General features: G+C 42.4%; 2 protein-coding genes across 2 annotated transcripts in view; both read right to left on the reverse strand.

Annotated features, from left to right (window-relative positions):
* Positions 1-391: 391 nt before the first annotated feature.
* LOC115206074 (myelin protein zero-like protein 3) lies at positions 392-7125 on the reverse strand. Its single transcript, XM_029772647.1, has 6 exons — positions 6870-7125; positions 4676-4842; positions 2515-2728; positions 1776-1932; positions 1322-1391; positions 392-1171 (listed from the first exon to the last, which is right to left on the reverse strand). Exons 1-6 carry the CDS (start codon positions 6937-6939, stop codon positions 1091-1093), a joined length of 759 nt encoding a protein of 252 aa, XP_029628507.1. The 5' UTR covers positions 6940-7125; the 3' UTR covers positions 392-1090.
* A 7956-nt stretch (positions 7126-15081) lies between these two features.
* Positions 15082-23199, reverse strand: part of LOC115206075 (myelin protein zero-like protein 2) — a 28369-nt gene continuing 20251 nt past the window's right edge. Inside the window, exons 2-5 of the mRNA XM_029772648.1 lie at positions 21818-21987; positions 21268-21478; positions 19249-20918; positions 15082-15217 (exon numbers count right to left, since the gene is read on the reverse strand). Coding sequence (XP_029628508.1) covers positions 20749-20918; positions 21268-21478; positions 21818-21987 — 551 coding nt within the window. The 3' untranslated portion in view covers positions 15082-15217; positions 19249-20748. The remainder of the gene's footprint in view (positions 15218-19248; positions 20919-21267; positions 21479-21817; positions 21988-23199) is intronic.

Raw genomic sequence — 23199 nt, forward strand, 5'->3', positions numbered from 1 at the left:
CAGCACAAGATGCACCTGGGTAATGATCATGCTGTTTAATCAGCTTCTTGATATGCCACACCTGTCAGGTGGATGGATTATCTTGGCAAAGGAGTGTTCACTAACAGGGATATAAACAAATTTGTGCACAAAAGTTGTGAGAAATAAGGTTTTTGTGCGTATGGAACATTTCTGGGACCGTTTATTTCAACTCATTAAACATGGGACCAACACTTTACATGTTGCGTTTATATTTTAGTTCAGTGTAGTTGACACCAGCAACATGGATGGGGATTTCAAACAACATGGGTGCCCGTTTAAGTCAGATAAGGTTTAAAGACTGACACTATTGAAAATGTACTGTAGTTCAACTTACATGGTAAATGGACAAACCATTTTACCAACGGACAAGAACATTTATGTATTTTATTAAGCACATTTTTATATAATTTGCACATACATGCATTCAACAACATTCACTACACTGTACATCCAAATTTCAACATGTAAATCAAATCCAGTAAATTCATTCAACATCCGACTCAGAGGTCATAATATGTCCACTCCTGAATGTAGTTATACCAACGGGTTCAAATGTAACACAAACTCTGAAATACATGTTTAAAATAATATTAATTGGACTCAACGAAGCAGATGTAGCCACAGGTAAAGACTGTCTACAATTCTAGCAATAGATTCCATAAGGACCGATAGTTCAACAAAAACTCTCATAATAGCTGTACAAAAACAATGATTCTAAATGACAAAAGTGATAAAGCAGACAATAACTTAGTAATATACGCATCTCCTTCATAATAAGGAAATATTCCTAGAAATGTCTAGAGTATAGTGCAAAACGTATGTGTGTGTCCGTGTGTCAGGCACCGGATCCACGTCTATCCCACCAGTAGAATCAGCTGTTGACAAGCCATGAGAGCAGGGAGGAGGTGAGTGGGTGTGTGTGTGTGGATACTGATGTGTGAGACAGAACTAAGTCCAGGAATCTTGGCATTTTTAACAAACAGTGTAAGCGAGAATTCTGGCCAACCCCTCCCACTGGCAAGGCATGGATGGGGCCTCTGTCCTTACAGAGCACCGCCACCAGGGGTCTCTAACACTGAGACTCAGCCATGGTCTCTCCCTGAGCCAGAGGCCTCTCTTTGTGGATGTAGTAATCCTCATAGTCGGAATCCTAGGGACAGGAAGTGGGGTAACAGATAAATATTTCATGGACGTCTCATATTGTCAGACGTAGACTACATGTAAAATTTAAGAGTATGAAATTGATCGGGCGAGACATGTCTCCTAAGTAATTCATGAGCAAAAAAAAAAAGGGCCATACCAGCAAATATAGGTCGCAGCATGTCATGTTTTTCTCCTTGTGGTTGATGTGCTTGAAGCCAGGCTCATCTCTGTCAAAAAGATGATAGAGTTCAAATTGGTCAAATCACAAAACGGTCAGCATTAGCAATTTGCTATATTGGCAAAGTCTGTTTTTCAATGAATATTTCCTTGATTCCTCGCATCCTTTCTGCTCAGCTCCTTCTCAGTCGTATTGAAGGAGAAGGTCCACTGCCCATCCCCTTGAACCCTCTTCTCCAATGCATTTTGAGATGGAGGAGAGGAGAAAGGACGCAAGGAATCAAGGAAAGAGTCATTGAGAAAAAGCCATAATGTCCATTCAGCAAGTCAGGGTTGGGGGCTCCCTTCACCAGAAACCATATCACTTATTTAAAACCATATGTCTAGGATGTCCGGAAGAACCGGTGCACTGATTGAGGAGTAAATCCACTCACTCGGGTGTGACCTCAATAGGAGAGTGGTAGCCCTGGGCCTGGCTCTTGTCCCTCAGAGGGCAGCACATGCGACCCAGCAGAGCCAGCGTGATGATGGCGGAAGGAAGCAGGATGAAGGCTAGAAGCACTGCCACGTCCGAGAAACGAACCGCGGGCACTGTGGAGAGGAGAGGGTTCATCATAACCACATACACACTCAGTGTCAGCGCAAAGTGGATACGCTAACAATTTTATGATCTCTTTAGGTACGAGAGCCGCCTAGTTACCTATGACCGCAGCACAGCCGTGCTAAAAAAGTTGTTTAGCACGCCCTTCGCGTACAACTGCTTTAATAAACCCTTAAAAGCTTCTTAAAGAGGGATTGTTTAAGCTTTGTGGAAAATATGACTCAATCCGTAGCGCATATGTACCTAAATCTACTGTAGAAGTCTTTAAAAAGGCACCAATAAATATGCGCCCAACCATACCAGTATTGAACATGAGGTAGTAGGTTTTACTGCCCAATATATCACCCCAGTGCCACAATTCCCATAGGAATGATGACGTGTAGAACACGACTCTAAGGTGAATATTGTGAACCCACAATCACCTTTACTAACAAATCCTAAACTTCTGCCTCTCAATTAAGGGCCAAATCCTGACTTGAGATGCACATTTTCTTACTGGAAAATGTGCTCAAACGTCCCATTGACATCAATGCATTGCCCTAAACATACATATTTCGAAGTAATTGCCTCACCTTTGGACGTCACGGTGAGGACGGTCTGTGAGGTGGGGGATCCGTGGACATCAGGGGGGTTCCTGACTGAGCAGGTGTAGGTGCCGTTGTCACTGAGGGAGGCGTTGAGTAGCTGGATAGAGGCCTCGCCCCGGGCCGGGCTGCCCAGCCACTTCACGCGCCCGTTAAACTGGCCGTCCTGCGGAGGGAACGCCAGAGAGGAGAAGTGGAAGAACTGGGGAACAAAGAGAAGAGGAGAGATTGTGACGGCTCTGGGCAGGACAGTGTTACTCAGACCTTAGCAACTACAGAGCCACTTTACAAGAAACAGACAACAGAAACACTGCATCAATCACAACCATCACCGTGCTTTCGAAAAGTAGGGGGGGTGTAGAAGGCTGGGACTGGTTCAAATAGAGGTTTGAATAAAGTTGAAGCTAAAATAGGGTTTTACTCATCAGACAGTAATACACAAATAGACAACAAGAAGTGTCAAAGAGACACATTGAAGAAAACAAACTACACATAGGGAATAAACAGCAGAGGAAAATATACACAAAGACGAACACATGGCAGGCCTGTTAACAATCAATGGTGCTCAACAGTTATATTGTTTTATAGCTCTGTATGGGCTGGGCTCTCCAGGAGGCACTTCAGTTCAGACAGCCATAGAGCTGAGAGGGCTGATACAGACAGCATACTAAATCTAATCACTGCACTCAGTCAACCCAGACAAACACTCAGGCCTACCTCAGACAGGTTACACCTAGCCAAATGGAGATTATACACAGCCAAGTGCCTCTGAAACATTCAGAGCTGGACCCAGATTAAAGCTTGTCCTGGACTAAAACTCACTTTCAATGGAGATTCTCCATTGAGAATGATTTTCAAGCCTGGAATAATCTGGGTCCGGGAAACCGGCACTAAGGATGATGCAATGTTAGGGCCTGTGGTTAAAAGCTTTGTGGTTACCGTAACGGTACTGACTCACTGAATAAAAACCTGATGGATCATGGGCAATTGCATTTAAATGAATATTGAATTGATTTGATCATGTCTTATACAAGAAATTGACTGACTGGAGTTGGTCATTCAGTGTCATTCAGAGGAACTGAATCACAAGTCGTCCATCGCTGTCCGTTGCTAGAGCTTCCTTTTCAGTCCTGGAAATGAATTCTCATCAAGATATTGATAATTATGCAGGGAGACTGAAGAACACCACCAATTCATAGTTCTCAAGCCTTGGCTGGTAAATGATATTTCTGCTAGAGTTTTTTTCAAATGCTTATTCACAGTGCCTTTTGATATACGATTGTGGCAATAAAAGTGTCCGAATCCACTAATGAAATTGGATGGAAACAAACGTGCCATGAGAGACAAATTCACTCTCTAGCTCTGTTGTGTTGGCTAACTCTGTGGGGCTATGCAGCGAAATGTTCTACACGTTTCACTATCCGTCTATAGTTGCACAGAACAAACTTGTTCCAAGTAAATAAAGGAATGAAACCAAGGATGTTGTTGGATTCCGGTATACTCTGGTAGACCAACCCAGCTACGCTTATACAGCCAAGCCGACACACCCCTAGGATAAAGAGCTTGTATCAGTGAGAACCCACTCTATCTGCAAACACTGACACAGCAGTAGGCCTGACTACTACATCTTAATGACTAAACCAACAGCTTCTATCACCCCATCAAGGGAGCCACAGCACATTAGCCATCACTTAGCGCTGAGAGCTCCTATAGGATATGATATCCCAACAACTACATAGCGTATACGTTATCGGTCCGTCCAAATGGAATTAAAAATGTACGCGGTCAGCCGCTCAGAGTATCGACAAGGAAATTGGATCTAGGGGAGCTTTGGTGTCGGAGACCTGACTCACAACTTCCAGCTCGAGGCATACATTTAACATACATTTACCACATCACCAAGATGTGGAAGAGTGATCCTGATTCCTGCCCCTAAGTACCTGGGGTTTCTGAGTCATATTCCTAGGGGTTAAGGGTTTCATAGAAATTGAATTACTAGAACGGGCGTCACAATTAAAGTCAACGTATCGGCAGCAATATTGAGTGTACCCATGCCAAGACATAAAAGCACAAGAATTCTTCATTCAATGTGTGCTTTATTAACAAATCAACTCAATATACTGATTCATTTTCTATGGTGGGCACTTACTGCCTGCGGAGGGCCTCCAGTCTGGGGCCTGTAGGACCAGTCCACTGACATACGGCTGGTGGCTCGGCTGGTAGAGGTGAAGGTGCAAGTCAGGGTGACGGCATCGCCCCTCACAGAATGGACCTCCGCAGGGGAGCTCACTGTTATGGCTGACACAGGGCACAGCACTGAGGGAGACAGCAGGGCAGGGAGGTGATCAGATGAGGAAGATAGATTCAGGAGGAGGAAGGGCAGACAATTGCACAGAATTTTAAGTGAAATCCAGTTGGGAACAAAATACATTGTTGAAGTCAAAAGATTAATAATTTCGGAGCAAGGTAGTTCACATAAACAAAATACAAATAAACAGAATAAAGCTAAAGTTCTCATTTGACAATTGTGTATAATCACAATGACAAAGGTAACCCCAAAGGCCCACATTGTTGACCCAGTATTAACCCAGTACCCAGAAGGCAACATCAAACCTTCTGTACACTGCCTGACATTAATTGGAAAAAACACAATCTAATGCATTTTCCATGGGAAACATTGTTTTCTTGGCACCATCTGACAACAAGACTACTAGAAGACTAGTTATAGCAGTAATAGTGTCCTAGTTGTTTCTCTCTCTCTCTCTCTCTGTCTACCCCCCCACTGGACATTGAGAGCATACAGACATAATAACCACAAGCAATGAAACAAAATCTCAACCATTTATTAGCTGAGGTATTAAATCTACTTTCTCTATGCAATGCACGTCTGTCTAGAATATGCTTACAAAACAAATTCCTCACGCCCGTTGTATAATGTGTAGAAATTGAGGAGGAGCTGATTTTCTAATAGTTTGCATAACAAATTGTGTACAAGTGGCACTCGTAAAATGATCCTTTACCAATTCCTGGATCGGCAGGCAAACAACAACAGCTGTTGATCTTTCAATCAACTTTCAGCAAACGTGGCAATAACGACACAGCCTACAGTAGTAGTCGTATTCCTTGTGATGAGCGTTGCCAACGCAGACATTGTGCAATGCAAAAACAATACAGAACATTTACATAATGTGTGTTATATTTCAAAACAGGCCCACCCCCATAGATTGAATACTGTATTTTCCATGTGAACTCCAGCCCACACAGGGAAATGCAAACGTATAATTTAACATACAGCATACTGTAGGTCTGCATGTGGTTCAGAGATTCAGATTTCAACAGTACATAACAATTATTCTACCTTGGACAAGTGAAGGACACATATTCAAAGGAATGTTTAAAAAAAAGAAAGAAAAAAAAGAACTCTAAGGACAAAGCGACAGTTCGATTACTGTGAACTGTAAATATTTGAGTGATCTAAAATACATTTTCGTACAGAGCAGAAACAGAGGGTTAATAGGGTATGCAGATATCCTGCACTATTTCAAAACACCTTGGAGTAAAGTGGACCGAGAATGAACAAGCTAATCTCATAACCAAGGTAGCAATCATGTTGAAAAAAGTATTTCAGTAGATGCTTGATAGCGGTTGACGTTGTAATTGTTGATGAGAAAGTTGGCAACCCTTTGAGCCCATTGCATGTATCCCCATACGTCTCAAACATACAGGAAATGACTCCTCCTACTGTCCAACCAGTAGTTATATAAATCTGATCAATGTCAGTAGACCTCACCCAAAAGTAATATTCTCAGTTCTAGATAATGGCTGCTTGGAATTGGACGCAGGGTACTTTAAACTCAATAACAAAACGAGAGTGAAATAGAAAACAAGGGAAAAAGCCGAAGCAATTCAAAGCCATGGGTCTTATGAATTTCACATGACAGGATACTGCAATCCTGTTGTAAGGAACCTAGCCTCAGGCGCAATTTGATTTGTTGTGAACATGCAGTATAATTATTTGGTAGTGGCTATTCACACATGGATACATAGTAGCCTATTCAAAATGTTGTAGGCTGTATAAATACATAGAAATAGTACGTTAACTATGAAGGTAAACATGTGGCTTATTATAATAATTCTAACAATAATTCATAAGGAATTTGCATGTACGATTTGTTATAAAGTATGCCTAGACAATTATACAAGGTAAGAAATCAGGATTCTATAAAAACACCCACAATCCGAATGCTTGTGTTTCATATGTAAAGTAAAGGTAGTCTAGTGTCGCAAATTCGTTGATCTGTGACATTGAAAACGAGCTTGACAAATGAGAGGGTTGTACTCACCAAAACAAACCATTAAATACAGCAACACGACAATGTTCAAACGTATAATCCTGTGTTGATGCCAAACCATTTTAGTAGAATGATGTAGGACTTTAGAAAAAGTTAGAATAAATTGTCAAGTCTAGTCAAATTTTGCGTTTCGGATACTCGTCGTCCATTTTTTTGTGTGACTCAGTTTCTCCGCTATGCCTACCCAGTGTGCTCTACCTGACAAACAGGTGTTTCAGGAAGTGTTGCTGACACTCCTCGCCCTGACCAAAGAGGGAAAGGGAAGCGAGTCACCCCACACGCAGTTTCTTCCGTCGGTTTTTTTCTGGTTAAGTGGAAGTCAATAAACTAAGTAGACCAGACATTACTGTTTATGGGAGACGTATCTAGTTAAGTAGAACAGAACTGACCATTTTTTTCAATGGTAAACGGCCTGAGTGAAGTATCTTTATTTATTAACCATCGTTGGCCTCGCATCACATATTCCTGGTGCGTATTTTACATTCAATAAAATTAAATCAAATAAAATGTTATTAGTATCATGTGCCGAATACAGCAGGTGTAGACCTTACAGTGAAATGCTTACTTACGAGCCCCTAACCAACAATGCAGTTAAAAAAATATGGATAAGAATAAGAAATAAAAGTAATTAAAGAGCAGCAGTAAAATAACAGTAGCGAGACAATATACAGGGGGTACCAGTACAGAGTCAATGTGCGGGAGGACCGGTTAGTTGAGGTAATATGAACATGTAGGTAGCAGCAGTGGTGTAAAAGAGGGGGGCAAATAGTCTGGGTAGCCATTTGATTAGGTGTTCAGGAGTCTTATGGCTTCGGGGTAGAACTGTTTAGAAGCCTCTTGGACCTAGACTTGGCGCTCCGGTACCACTTGCCGTGCGTTATGATTTTTACATTGGCAATATGCTTGTCGTTATGTCTTTTATAGTAGCAACATCACCCTTTTGGAAAGCATTGGAGGTTGAATATGACAATTACATGTTTTCACTCCTAAACCTCTTTCAATGCCACTCATCACCTTATGTGACCTTGTGTGTCTAATCCTCCTCTCTTATCAGCCTTCTCTGTAAACTTCTGGCTACCCTGTGGGAGCGGCCAGCTATTCCTAGAGTACAATACCCCTGTCCCAGAGCCCTAGTCTTTAACTTTGTAATTATCCTTAATGGGTGAGACATTTATTTATTTGTCTAGCAATACCACAGTTTACCCCTGTGTACGCATACGTTAGAGAGCCCTTTGAAGTTTTGTCTTCATTTAATTCTGATACCATTACGTCTGTAGTGAACAACTATCAATCCCAGGGGCGTGCACTTCCTACACCGACAAGAGAATTACATCCCATAATCAGATTTCTACATGGACAGAATTTCAAGGATGTCCTTTTAGTTGCAAACGTGAAGGATTCTGGGTATTACCTGAGTGTGTTTGCAACAGTGCTGCTTTGTGTTTGTGTAATGTGTATTCTTAGAAAGGCCTCTGTTTAGTACAGTAGTGTGCATTTCAGTTCTACCTTCCCAGTGAGAATGAATGGACCCTCACTTATCACTGTCTCCATGGGGGCACGGTCAACAGAGGGCTGATTCTTCAGATGTCAACATGTGGGAAACTAATAAAAGGGGTTTAGCTACAAGGTCCAATGAACAGACTGTGCATCTGATTATCCAGGTATATGTAGATGTGCAGTGCTGTGATGTAAAGTACCATGGCCCTCCTCTCATCTTTTGGTAAAGGATATTATCTCTTCATGTGTACAGAAATCTGAGAGGTATACATACAAACATGAGTGTAGCTGTCAAAATTGTCAAAGCAATGGATGGCAGACTCAAAAATCATATGTACGGAAATAATACTGTGGACAATACACCCAGGAACATAACATTAAGAACACTTTCATAATATTGAGTTGCACCCCCCCTTTGCCCTCAGAACAGCCTCAATTCGTCAGAGCATGGACTCTACAAGGTGTCGAAAGTGTTCCACAGGGATGCTGGCCCAAGTTGACTCCAATGCTTCCCACAGTTGTGTCAAATTGTCTGGATGTCCATTGGGTGGTGGACCATTCAAGTTTGCATATGGGAAACTGTTGAGCGTGAAAAACCCAGCAGCGCTGCAGTTTTTGACACAATCAAACCAGTGCGCCTATTACCATACCCCGTTCAAACGCACTTAAATCTTTTGTCTTGCCCATTTACCCTATGAATTGGCAGACATACACAATCCATGTCTCAATTGTCTCAAGGCTTAAAAATCCGTCTTTAACCGGTCTCCTCCCCTTCATCTGCACTGATTAAAGTGGATTTAACAAGTGACATCAATAAGGGATCATAGCTTTCACCTGGTCAGTCTATGTCATGTCTAATGTTTTGTACACTCATTGTATTGTTGCCTCTCCCCTTGACTATTTTACTCATTATTACTCATTATTTTACTTCCCAGCATAATGTAGATAGATTGCATAGTCTCGCCAGGTGACGCTGTAAGTCGTCAGTCAAGTCTTCAGTCTTCAAGTCACATTCCCATGGTGAAGCGTGTATTGTTGCTGCTGTTGCTACCTGCCCAGACCAGCCCATTTGTGAGGACCTGGGGCTGGGACAAAGTGCACCAATAGGGTGATGTTTTTACGCAATGCTGAGGTTTACCTCCTTGTCACTGTCTGTGCCTGGTACAACCCATCATTGGGTGTGGAATGATTATGAGATGATGACTGTTTGTTTGTCTGTCCAGCTTTCGGCTCCAAGGAAAAGGCTTAGGCCTACCAACATTCCTTTCATGTATTTTAACCAAGCCGTGTTATGCTTGTCATGTCTTGTGTAGTTCAGTAGGTGTGAAGGAGGATTAAAGGACTCAGGACACAGACAGATCTTAATCCCAAATCTAGGTTTATCTTCTTATACACTTCAACAGAAATACTGACCAAAATCCCATTAAGTTTAACAGCTACCATAAAGTTAGACTTATCTTGTAATATAGTAACTGATATGACAGCCAAAAGCTTATCTAGTTGCTATGTTTATCTGAGCAATAAAATGTTTGACATATCAAAGTAGTTACTCAGTTATTACAAGACAAAGACATGTATTGGTTGACGTAATAATAATCATTGTAACAGAAAATTGCAGTAATCATACCATGACATTGAATCAATCCATCATAATCATTGAATAGTCTTTTGACCCAAGTTCAAATCAAATGTTATTTGTCACATGCTCTAAATACAACAGGTGTAGACCTTACTGTGAAATGCTTACTTACAAGCCCTTAACCAACAATGCAGTTAAGAAAATAGTTACGAAAATATTTACTAAATAAACTACAGTAAAAAAATGTATAATAATATCAATAATGAGGCTATATACAGGGGGTACCGGTACCGAGTCAATGTGTGGGGGTACATGTTAGTCGAGGTTAGTTGTACATGTAGGTAGGGGTAAAGTGACTCAGCATAGATAATAAAAAGCAAGTATCAGCAGTGTAAAAACAAATATTCTGAGTGGCCATTTGAATAATTGTTCAGCAGTCTTATGGCTTGGGGGTAGAAGCTGTTAAGGAGCCTTTTGAACCTAGACTTGGCGCTCCGGTACCGCTTGCCGTGCGGTAGCAGAGAGAACAGTCTATGGCTTGGGTGACTGGAGTCTTTGACAATTTTTGGGGCCTTCAATTGACACTGCCTAGCTTCCTGGATGGCAGGAAGCTTGGCCCCAGTGATATACTGGGCCGTACACACTACCCTCTGTAGCGCCTTAAGGTCAGATGCCGAGCAGTTGCCATACCAGGCGGTGATGCAACTGATCAGGATGCTGTCGATGGTGCAGCTGTAGAACTTTGAGGATCTGGGGACCCATGCCAAATCTGTTCAGTCTCCTGAGGGGTAAAAGGCGTTGTTGTGCCATCTTCACAACTTTCTTGGTATGTTTGAACCATGAAAGTTTGTTGGTGATGTGGACACCAAGGAACTTGAAACTCTCGAGGGAGAGGTTGTTGTCATGGCACCACACTGCCAGGTCGCTGACCTCTTCCATATAGGCTCATCGTTGTCGGTGATCAGGCCTATCAGGCCTACCACCGTTGTGTCGTCAGCAAACTTAATGATGGTGTTGGAGTCGTGCCTGGCCATGCAGTCGTGGGTGAACAGGGAGTACAGGAGGGGACTAAGCACGCACCCCTGAGGGGTCCCCGTGTTGAGGATCAGCGTGGCAGATGTGTTGTTGCCTACCCTTACCACCTGGGGGCGGGCCGTCAGGAAGTCCAGGATCCAGTTGCAGAGGGAGGTGTTTAGTACCAGGGTCCTTAGCTTAGTGATGAGTTTTGAGGGCACTATGGTGTTGAACGCTGAGCTGTAGTCACATAGGTGTTCCTTTTGTCCAGGTGGGTAAGGGCATTGTGGAGTGCGATTGAGATTGCGTCATCTGTGGATCTTTTGGGGTGGTATGCGAATTAGAGTGGGTCTAGGGTTTCCGGGATGATGGTATTGATGTGAGGTCTGCTTGAAACATGTAGGTATTACAGACTCGGTCAGGGAGAGGTGGAAAATGTCAGTGAAGACACTTGCCCGTTGGTACACACATGCTCTGAGTACACGTCCTGGTAATCCGTCTGTCCCCGCGTCCTTGTGAATATTGACCTGTTTAAAGGTCTTGCTCACATCGGCTATGGAGAGAGTGATCACACAGACGTCTGGAACAGCTGGTGCTCTCATGCATGCTTCAGTATTGCTTGCCTCAAAGCGAGCATTAAAGATATTTAGCTCGTCTGGTAGGCTCGCGTCACTGGGCAGCTTGTAGTCCGTAATAGTTTGCAAGCCCTGCCACATCCGACGAGTGTGAGAATCGGTGTAGTAGGATTCAATCTTAGTCCTGTATTGACGCTTTGCCTGTTTGATGGTTCGTCTGAGGGCATAGGTGGATTTCTTATAAGCATCTGGATTAGTGTCCCGCTCCTTGAAAGCGGCAGCTCTAGCCTTTAGCTCGGTGCAGATGTAATCCATGGCTTCTGGTTGGGGTATGTACGTACGGTCACTGTGGGGACGATGTCTTCGATGCACTTATTGATGAAGATGGTGGTATCCTCCTCAATGCCATTGGATAAATCCTGGAACATATTCCAGTCTGTGCTAGCAAAACAGTCCTGTAGCGTTGCATCCACGTCATCTGACCACTTCCGTATTGAGCGAGTCACTGGTACTTCTTGCTTTAGTTTTTGCTTCTAAGCAGGAATCAGGAGGATAGAATTGGAGGGTGAGGGAGAGCTTTGTACGCGTCTGTGTGCAGAAAAGGTGGTCTAAAGTTTTTTTTCCTCTGGTTGAACATGTGACATGCAGATGTGAGTTTGCCTGCATTAAAGTCCCCAGCCACTGGGAGCGCCTCTTCTGGATGATAATTTGTTCTTGCTTGCTTATGGCCTTCTATAGCTCGTTGAGTGCGGTCTTAGTGCCATTGTTGGTTTGTGGTGGTAAATAAACAGCTATGAAAAATATAGATGAAAACTCTTTGTAGATAGTGTGATCTACAGCTTATCATGAGGTACTCTACCTCAGGCGAGCAATACCTCGAGACTACCTTAATATTAGACATTGCGTACCTTAATATTAGACATCATGCACCAGCTGTTATTGACAAATAGACACACACCCCCACCCCTCGTCTTACCGGACGTAGCTGTTCTGTCCTGCCGATGCACGGAAAACTCAGCCAACTGTATATTATCTTTGTCCAGTTTGAGGTGAGTAATCGCTATTCTGATATCCAGAAGCTCTTTTCGGTCATAAGAGACGGTAGCATCAGCATTATGTACAAAATAAGTTACAAAAAATTCAAAAACACACTAAATAGCACAATTGGTTAGGAGGTCATAAAACGGCAGCCATCCACTCCGGTGCCATTCTTCCATCATTTTTTTCTCCAAAACTTTTTTAAGTTTAAAACATTAAACCTGTTTATTCCCAATCTCCAAAGGTGATTAAGTGATGAAATTAGGAGTGAACCTAGCTTTGAGTGGATAATCACCTGAAGCCTGGTGATGCTGGAGAGGGCCCAGATTACACCAGTGCAACCTTTCATTCAACAGAGCTGCCATTCTTAACTACAGAATGTAACAGATCCAATTATCTTGGATCGTTAGACTCCCTTCTAGAGTATAATCCCCAAATCCCTCCCTCCTCTCCCTGCTATGTCAGTCAGTAACCAAAGCCGCACCAGAGTGGATAGACTTTGATCGCTGCACACACACACACACACACACACACACACACACACACACACACACACACACACACACACACACACACACACACACACACACACACACACACACACACACACACACACACACAAGCAATCTCATCCAACAAACAAGCACACACAAACACAACTTGCAGACGCATGGACAAGCATACTTCATGAATACAGCTCAAACAATGCATTGCAATCAGGCAACAGTTACAGCTAAGGGCACATCCATCACTTATAAACATCAGTTGATAGACCACTAGAGACAACACATGATAGATAACGATGCATAATAGATGCAATAAAAAATGCTATTTGTTTAGCTACTATGTATGTGATGTCAGCAATCATCAGTTTAACAGATATAGTTTCTGAGGCTCAAATTTCAGCAGAGACGCATCATCAAGCTTCAAGACCAGCAATAATTCAGTAAAAGGAATTTTATTATAAATCAAACAGTAACATTAACTTGGATTTTTTTAAATGACAGGAGAAAATTCTTCTTGCATTTCTAAAATGCAGAGACAAAAAACACATTGGCTTCCTATTTCGCAACAAAGCATCCTTCACTCATGCTGCCAAACATACCCTCGTAAAACTGACCATCCTACCAATCCTCGACTTCGGCGATGTCATTTACAAAATAGCCTCCAATACCATACTCAACAAGCTGGATGCAGTCTATCACAGTGCCATCCGTTTTGTCACCAAAGCCCCATATACTACCCACCACTGCGACCTGTACGCTCTCGTTGGCTGGCCTTCGCTTCATACTCGTCGCCAAACACATTGGCTCCAGGTCATCTACAAGACCCTGCTAGGTAAAGTCCCCCCTTATCTCCGCTCACTGGTCACCATAGCAGCACCCACCTGTAGCACGTGCTCCAGCAGGTATATCTCTCTGGTCACCCCTAAAGCCAACTCCTCCTTTGGTCGTCTCTCCTTCCAGTTCTCTGCTGCCAATGACTGGAACGAACTACAAAAATCTCTGAAACTGGAAATACTTATCTCCCTCACTAGCTTTAAGCACCAGCTGTCAGAGCAGCTCACAGATCACTGCACCTGTACATAGCCCATCTATAATTTAGCCCAAACTACTACCTCTTCCCCTACTGTATTTATTTATTTTATTTATTTTGCTCCTTTGCACCATATTATTTATATTTTAACTTTGAACTTTCTTCAAACTACAAATCTACCATTCCAGTGTTTTTTTTTGCTATACTTTATTTACTTTGCCACCATGGCATTTTTTTGCCTTTACCTCCCTTATCTCACATCATTTGCTCACATTGTATATAGTCTTATTTTTTTCTACTGCATCATTGATTGTATGTTGTTTTATTCCATGTGTAACTCTGTGTTGTTGTATGTTGTCGAACTGCTTTGCTTTATCTTGGCCAGGTCGCAATTGTAAATGAGAACTTGTTCTCAACTTGCCTACCTGGTTAAATAAAGGTGAAATAAATAAAAATAAATAAAAAAAATTCTCAGTTTTACAAAACAACAAAAATTCTGTAAAAAAGTGGTACGGTAAAATGTCAGTAGGATGCATCCTCCGTTAATAAAATAAAAAGTCTCAAGGAGATTTTTGGAATCAAAGGGTTTTCAGATCTGACTGCATGCGACTCTTCAACTCCCACACACCCCGGCGAGCACTGAGGATAGTTAATCTTCGTTGTAAGACTGCAATACTTGTTATTTTTCATATAAATGGAACACTATTAAAATCAGTCCAACATTCTTGATGTAATACATTCCCTTTTGTTAAGTGAGATCCCAGTTTTTCTTTCTGCAGCTCCTCTCAACTCATTCAGGTAGCAGTGTTCTGTCCCTCTCCCTCTGTCCTGCTTTGGGCCATACTAGTCTGCTATGCTGCCTGGTGCTTCCTATTTCACCTCTAAAACTTCATCATCATCTATGTCCAATAGGGTTCTGATGTATTCTTGTTCTAGACTCTTCAAACTCTTCTTCAAACACTGCTTCAGATACAATACTGTAAAGGCATTCCCCTCAGGTTCTCTTCTCCTGATCCCTGCTGTTATGTCGTCCCGGCTGCCATGCTCAGAGGCAGGCCTGGATTAAGAAATCACAGATCACCAGGATTCACCTGGTCAGTCTGTCATGGAAAGAGCATGTTTTGTACAGTCAGTGTATACAGTTGAAGTCAGAAGTTTACATACACTTAGGTTGGAGTCATTAAAACTCGTTTTTCAACCACTCCACAAATTTCTCGTTAACAAACTATAGTTTTGGCAAGTCGGTTAGGACATCTACTTTGTGCATGACACAAGTAATTTTTCCAACAATTGTTTACAGTCAGATTATTTCACTTACAATTCACTTTATCACAATTCCAGTGGGTCAGAAGTTAACATACACTAAGTTGACTGTGCCTTTAAACAGCTTGGAAAATTCCAGAAAATGATGGCTTTAGAAGCTTATGACCATTTGAGTCAATTGGAGGTGTACCTATGGATGTATTTCAAGGCCTACCTTCAAACTCAGTGCCTCTTTGCTTGACATCATGGGAAAATCAAAAGAAATCAGCCAAGACCTCAGAAAAAAAATTGTAGTACTCCACAAGTCTGGTTCACACTTGGGAGCAATTTCCAAATGCCTGAAGATACCACGTTCATCTGTACAAACAATAATGCGTAAGTATAAACACCATGGGACCACACAGCCATCATACCGCTCAGGAAGGAGACGCATTCTGTCTCCTAGAGATGAACGTACTTTGGTGCGAAAAGTGCAAATCAAACCCAAAACAACAGCAAAGGACCTTGGGAAGATGCTGGAGGAAACCGGTGTACAAAAGTATCTATATCCACAGTAAAACGAGTCCTATATTGACATAACCTGAACGGCCGCTCAGCAAGGAAGAAACCACTGCTCCAAAACCGCCATAAAAAAGCCAGACTATAGTTTGCAACTGCACAAGGGGACAAAAATCTTACTTTTTGGAGAAATTTCCTCTGGTTTGATGAAACAAAAATAGAACTGTTTGGCCATAATGACCATCGTTATGTTTGGACGAAAAAGGGTGAAACTTGCAAGCCGAAGAACACCATCCAAACCGTGAAGTACGGGGGTTGCAGCATCATGTTGTGGGGGTGCTTTGCAGCAGGAGGGACTGGTGCACTTCACAAAATAGATGGCATCATGAGGCAGGAAAATTATGTGGATATATTTAAGCAACATCTCAAGACATCAGTCAGGAAGTTAAAGCTTGGTCGCAAATGGGTCTTCCAAATGGACAATGACCCCAAGCATACTTCCAAAGTTGTAGCAAAATGGCTTAAGGACAACAAAGTCAAGGTATTGGAGTGGCCAACCCAAAGCCCTGACCTCAATCCTATAGAAAATTTGTGGGCAGAACTGAAAAAGCATATGCCAGCAAGGATCCTACAAACCTGACTCAGTTACACCAGCTCTGTCAGGAGTAATGGGCCAAAATTCACCCAACTTATTGTGGGAAGCTTGTGGAAGGCTATCCGTAACATTTGACCCAAGTTAAACAATTTAAAGGCAATGCTACCAAATACTAATTGAGTGTATGTAAACTTCTGACCCACTGGGAATGTGATGAAATAAATAATTCTCTACTATTATTCTGACATTTCACATTCTTAAAATAAAAATAAGATCCTAACTGACCTAAGACAGGGAATATATACTGGGATTAAATGTCAGGAATTGTGAAAAACTGAGTTTAAATGTATTTGGCTAAGGTGTATGTAAACTTCTGACTTCAACTGTATGTACAGTAGGCTACTAAATAAACTTTCCAGTGGCACACTGACTCACCCAATGATGAAGATGAAGCCATAGGCTACTCATCGGTGATGGCCAAATGTGCTCGTCATGGCAATAGTCTATCTCAAAATAAGCTACTTGGGAGTTGCTGATAAAAAAAAAATATTATATTGTTTCTACAGACAGATTTGTTCTCTTTTCAGCAGTAGGCATTTGGTTTCCAAACTTCGAATGTATTTTTGAAAAATTATATAATCCATATACAGTGGTGAGAAAAAATATGTGAAATCTTTTGAATTACCTGGATTCCTACATAAATTGGTCATGAGATTTAATCTGATCTTCATCTAAGTCACAACAATAGACAAACACAGTGTGCTTAAACTAATAACACAAATGATTGTATTTTTCTTGTCAATATTGAATAGATGGAGCTTGGAGTCAGCTAACCTGGAGTCTAATCAATGAGACAAGATTGGAGATGTTGGTTGGAGCTGCCCTGCCCTATAAAAAACACTCACAAAATGTGAATTTGCTATTCCCAAGAAGCATTGCCTGATGTGAACCATACCTCGAACAAAAGAGATCTCAGAAGACCTAAGATTAAGAATTGTTAACTTGCATAAAGCTGGAAAGGGTTACAAAAGTATCTCTTAAAGCCTTGATGTTCATCAGTCCACGGTAAGACAAATTGTCTATAAATGGAGAAGGTTCAGCACTGTTGCTACTCTCCCAAGATGACTGCAAGAGCACAGTGCAGAGTGCTCAATGAAGTTAAGAAGAATCCTAGAGTGTCAGCTAAAGACTTACAGAAATCTCTGGAATATGCTAACATCTCTGTTGACGAGTACCATACACGTAAAACACTAAACAAGAATGAAGTTTGAAGTTTGCAAAAGTGCACCTGGATGTTCCACAGCGCTATTGGCAAAGTATTCTGTGGACAGATGAAACTAAAGTTGAGTTGTTTGGAGGAGCACACAACACTAAGGAACAGCACAGCACACCAACATCAAAACTTCATCCCAACGGTAAAGTATGGTGGAGGGAGCATCATGGTTTGGGGCTGCTTTGCTGCCTCAGGGCCTGGACAGCTTGCTATCATCGCTGGAAAAATACATTCACAAGTTTATCAAGACATTTTGCAGGAGAATGTAAGGCTATCTGTCCACCAATTGAAGCTCAACAGAAGTTGGGTGATGCAACAGGACAACGACCCAAAACACAGAAGTAAATCACCAACAGAATGGCTTCAACAGAAGAAAATATGCCTTCTGGAGTCCTGACCTCAACCTGATTGAGATGCTGTGGCATGACCTCAAGAGAGCGGTCCACACCAGACATCCCAAGAATACTGCTGAACTGAAACAGTTTTGTAAAGAGGAAAGGTCCACAATTCCTCCTGACCGTTGTGCAGGTCTGATCCATAACTACAGAAAGCATTTGGTTGAGGTTATTGCTGCCAAAGGAGGGACAACCAGTTATTAAATCCAAGGGTTCACATACTTTTCCCACCCTGCACTGTGAATGTTTACACGGTGTGTTCAATAAAGACATGAAAACGCACAATTGTTTGTGTGTTATTAGTTTAAGCAGACTGTGTTTGTCTATTGTTGTGACTCAGATGAAGATCCATAGATGGCAGTTCCCATTCAAATCAGGACTGGCAGCCATTGCTATTGTACCCATGAGTCTAACAGTCAAATTGCCAGGGTAAGAGTTTACAATACCTTTCTATGGATTGTATGTCTATGGCAACAATGCGACAAGCTGTATACTTGGCGCACTTGCTGCCCAAATTTCAGCCTTCCCGACTGTAAACATACTAGTAACTGCCAAAATAAAGCAAATACTTGAGTAATGAAAGACACAAAGTATATGTTATGGTGTGGGGTGCATTTTCCTGCCATGGTTTAGGTCCACTTGTAGAATCGATGCCTTTTAAGACACTTTATGTTAACTTTATTTTAGGAGTTACCTGTATGGGCTTGTGATAAAACTTTATCCAGTTCTTTTTTTTAAACTATTAATCGAGCCCGTCCTCCCCAATTAAGGTGCCACCAACCTTCTGTGATATATATATTGTATATATTTTATTTTTGTCTCTTGGGCCCTCTACGGGCTTGGGCCAAGGTGCTTCAGTCCCTGTAAGCCCCTGCATTAAACTGGCCCTGCTCAGCGGTGTCACTCACAGGAGGCTGCTGAGTGGAGGACGGCTCATAATGATGGCTGGAACGGAGCGAATGGAATGGCATCAAACACATGGAAACGATGTGTTTGATACCATTCCACCTATTCTGCTCCAGCCGTTACCACGAGCCCGTCCTCCCCAATTAAGGTGCCACTAACCTCCTGTGGTGCCACTGTCCCTATCTCAGTCAGAGTCATCACCTCCGTCGTAGTCAGATCTCCTGTCGTCTTCCTCAGAGGAACTGGGGTCCTTGGTGCTGGCCTCAGAGATCATACCGTCCGAGCTGTCAACCTCTAGCACATCATCGTCCATATACAGGTGGATGGCCCTTGCAGGGTGGCTAAAACACATACACGCATACACACAGAGGACAAGGCCAGGAACAGGGACACACACATAAGCACGAACATACGAACACGCAAAGGTCAAAATTGGGAAAGGTTGAGCATGAATTTGCCTTTTAGATGAGAGGCAGCCACCTCTTCAATGAATAGGAAAAGAACAACTCTTCAAGCGATGCCATCTTGGAACACCATGTTTGATCGGGATCAATCAATTGGTCTGGATGTTGTTGTTGTAAAAGAAAAATACTTCCATCGCCAAGATGTAGAGTTGGCTTTTGTTGGTGAGGCATATGTGGTTACACATGACGTTGTTTAAATTGAAACCTAAAGAAGCACCCAATGCAGAGGGATCTGAAAACCCAACAGAAAGAGAGTAGTCCCTTCATCCATAGACCATAGATAAAGAACACTACTGATATAGAATTTGATGTGTTCAACTGACCATAATTGCACTAAAACAGACACATGGGGTTTCAACCGTCTAAAGGTGAAAAAACGACAATACAGTCACAGTCATAGTGAAATAGACAATTCTTTGAAATGTTTAATAATTTGAACATAATGATTTAACAATGTTGATATAATCAACTGTATATTGATTAGAATATTTGAGAAATGTCTGCTTTAAGCAAGTGCCTTAGGTCTTGCAGTGAATATTGACAGCATTTTGAGTATTTCTGCAGTAGTTGAACAATTTCACTGATAAAAAAACACAACGTCTGTTTAGAAATACAAAATCACTTCAGGACAAAACCAAATAATATCATTGATCAGCAGTAAACTAAGACAGAAATGTAAAGACATCTTGTCGTGGACTTGTGGTTGAAATGCATTGAACCAGATGAGAGAGAGACTGCTGGTACCTATCAACCATGGGCATTGGCTTACTAAGTCCTATGTGATTGGAAAATGATTGGGCAGATGTTAGAGTTTGAAACTGATAGTAGTAAATCTCAATAGAAATACTGTACATTATTTTCCACAACTATGTCATAAAACATCTACACTTAAACAGGAAATGTGTTCGGAAGCCCATTTGATATACAGGAAAATATGAATGCAGGCCTACTGTCTTTCCAGAAAGGTACATGGTGGTAAGATACAGGATCCAGCAGATGGATAATCTACAGTAGTATTCTAAGGCACTTTTTGCATTTAAGTCTGCTCTTTGTAAAAACATCTGCCCAACGATAGGTCCAGGTTTTGGTTCCAAAGCTAGGTTCAGAGGAGAGTGTCCACGCAGACAGAGCAATTGACTGAGCCCAGTCCCAGAGGTGAGCACCAACAGAGCCCAGCCAGAGGGAAGACAGGTTGGAGAGATCCCACTCTCTCTCGCTCCTTCTCGCTCTCTCTGTCTTACCACACTGTAGGGTCCTTTCTCTCTCTGCGTGGCAGTTCCTCCAACCACTCCTCCTGTCTCTTCTTGAGACATCGCCTTATTGACATGATGATGACGAGGATGATGACCATCAGCATGATGGCGCCCCCGATGGCTACAGCCAGAATGACAATCTCAGAGAAGGAGGCTGGAAAGAAAAGAGGGGGAAATAAATAGACTAAGAGGAAACTCTATTCAAACAGGGCTAGATGGCTGGTTCCCAGGGGAGGTACATGATGATGACCTTATGTGATGTGTTAGGATTTTTTTTTATGTATCAACAGCATACATATTATCCCATTACAGTAGCAATGTCAGCTAATACCTACTGTGAGAAAGGAGCTGCTGGATTGAATAAATTACAAATGGGCCAGATTGGTTTTGTAAAGATTGCTGGGAGGTTTTCACAGCCTGAGGCCAAAGACTGGACAGCAGACACGTCTACAGTATATTTAAACCCAGCACCCTTGTACGCTTCACAGTAGACAGACACTAACCTGTGGTGACCACGGTTAGTTTCACCTCCCCCATGTTGCCGTGGACGTCCGGAGGGTTCTTCACCTGGCAGCTGAATGTCCCGTTGTAGGTGAACTTGACCTCACGCACCACGATGGAGGCGTCCCGCCCCATGATATCACCCGCCCATGTCGCCCGCTTATGGAAACGCCCTTCTGGGGGAGGGTAAGGCCTCTCATGGTAGTAGAACACCTGGCATATATTGGCACAATGCTTAATGAGATCAAATTGCATCTCATTAGAGGGTAGTTCATTGCATCTAATTTACTAGATTGTCGCCTCTAATAGAGTTTCTCCAACAATAGTGTTTCCAAAAGAGGGTCATTTTTCTAAACGGTTCCGCCAGATTCCTAAATGACGCTGACAAGGAGGTTGATGGTTGACTCAGAGGTCCTTGACAAACAACAGAATGCAGACTATAAACACACACACACACACACACACACACACACACACACACACACACACACACACTCTGAACTACATCTCGAGGATGCCCAGAGGGTTCTACAATCAGCCAGGGTGACTCACTGACTCCTCACGGCCAGGTTCGAGGGGGCGGAAGCTCCATGAGACCGTGAGCGTTGCTGGGGTGATGGGCGAGCTGCTCTGGAAGGTACATTTCAGCCGCACATCTGTGCCGTTCACCGCCTCCACCTCCCCCGACGTGTACACCCTCATCCCACTGACCGGTAACACGCCTGAAGCCACAGGAACACAGCACCGCATAGTAGTTATGCAACAGAAACACTAGTAAACATACATACATACATACATACATACATACATACATACATACATACATACATACATACATACATACATACATACATACATACATACATACATACATACATACATACATACATACATACAACATCAATACTGTATGTTATGGATATTTGTGTACCAACAGAGACTCACACATTACAGAGAAAATGCTGGAAATTAAAGAGAGAATAAAATTGCCAGCATTTTCCCTGCTCTAGATAATGGATTGAGTGACACCCAAAGAATGGAGTCTGCAGTGTGGTCTACACACAAAAACACACACACACACAAACACAGTCCCAGGAAGAGACATTATTTTTTTTTTAAATGCATTTTTTTGGGGGCCTTTTTTCTCCCCAATTTCTTGGTATCCAATTGGTAGTTACAGTTTTGTCTCATTGCTGCAACTCCCGGATGGACTCGGGAGAGGTGAAGGTCGAGAGTCGTGCGTCCTCCAAAACACAACCCAACCAAGCCGCACTGCTTCTTGACACAATGCCCATCCTACCTGGAAGCCAGCCACACCAATGTGTCGGAGGAAACACCGTACACCTGGTGACCGTGTCAGCGTGCACTGCGCCCGGCCCACCACAGGAGTCGCTAGTGCGCGATGAGACAAGGACATCCTTGCCGGCCAAACCCTCCCCTTACCCGAACAACACTGGGCCAATTGTGCACCGCCTCATGAGTCTCCCGGTCGCGGCCGGCTGCGACAGAGCCTGGACTCGAACCCAGAACCAGGAAGAGACATTCTTAATTGCTCAACAGTTCCTGTTTCACTACAAAACAACATTACATCAGTGCTCGGCTGATCATGTCTGTTTTCCTCTGATATCACATTTGTTTTCAATCGCTTTAGTGCAATTTTCATAAGTATGTGATCCACAACTCTTAGTACAAAACTAAAAACAGATCATTGAAAATACATACAGTGGCTTCAAAACTCTAAGCACATTTTCAATTTACTAACCACCACACCACACCACAAAATCAAATCATAAAGTCACTTTTCACCAAACTTAATCAGTGTTTCATCTAGAAATAAATGTTTCACATTGCAATACGTGTTCATATAAAGTCATTGCTTTTCACAATGCAATGCTCACATTACTTTTGATATAATTGTCTTCTCATTTGTTAAA

The sequence above is a fragment of the Salmo trutta genome, chromosome 13 (assembly GCF_901001165.1).
Source record: "Salmo trutta chromosome 13, fSalTru1.1, whole genome shotgun sequence".
NCBI classification, from domain to species: domain Eukaryota; kingdom Metazoa; phylum Chordata; class Actinopteri; order Salmoniformes; family Salmonidae; genus Salmo; species Salmo trutta.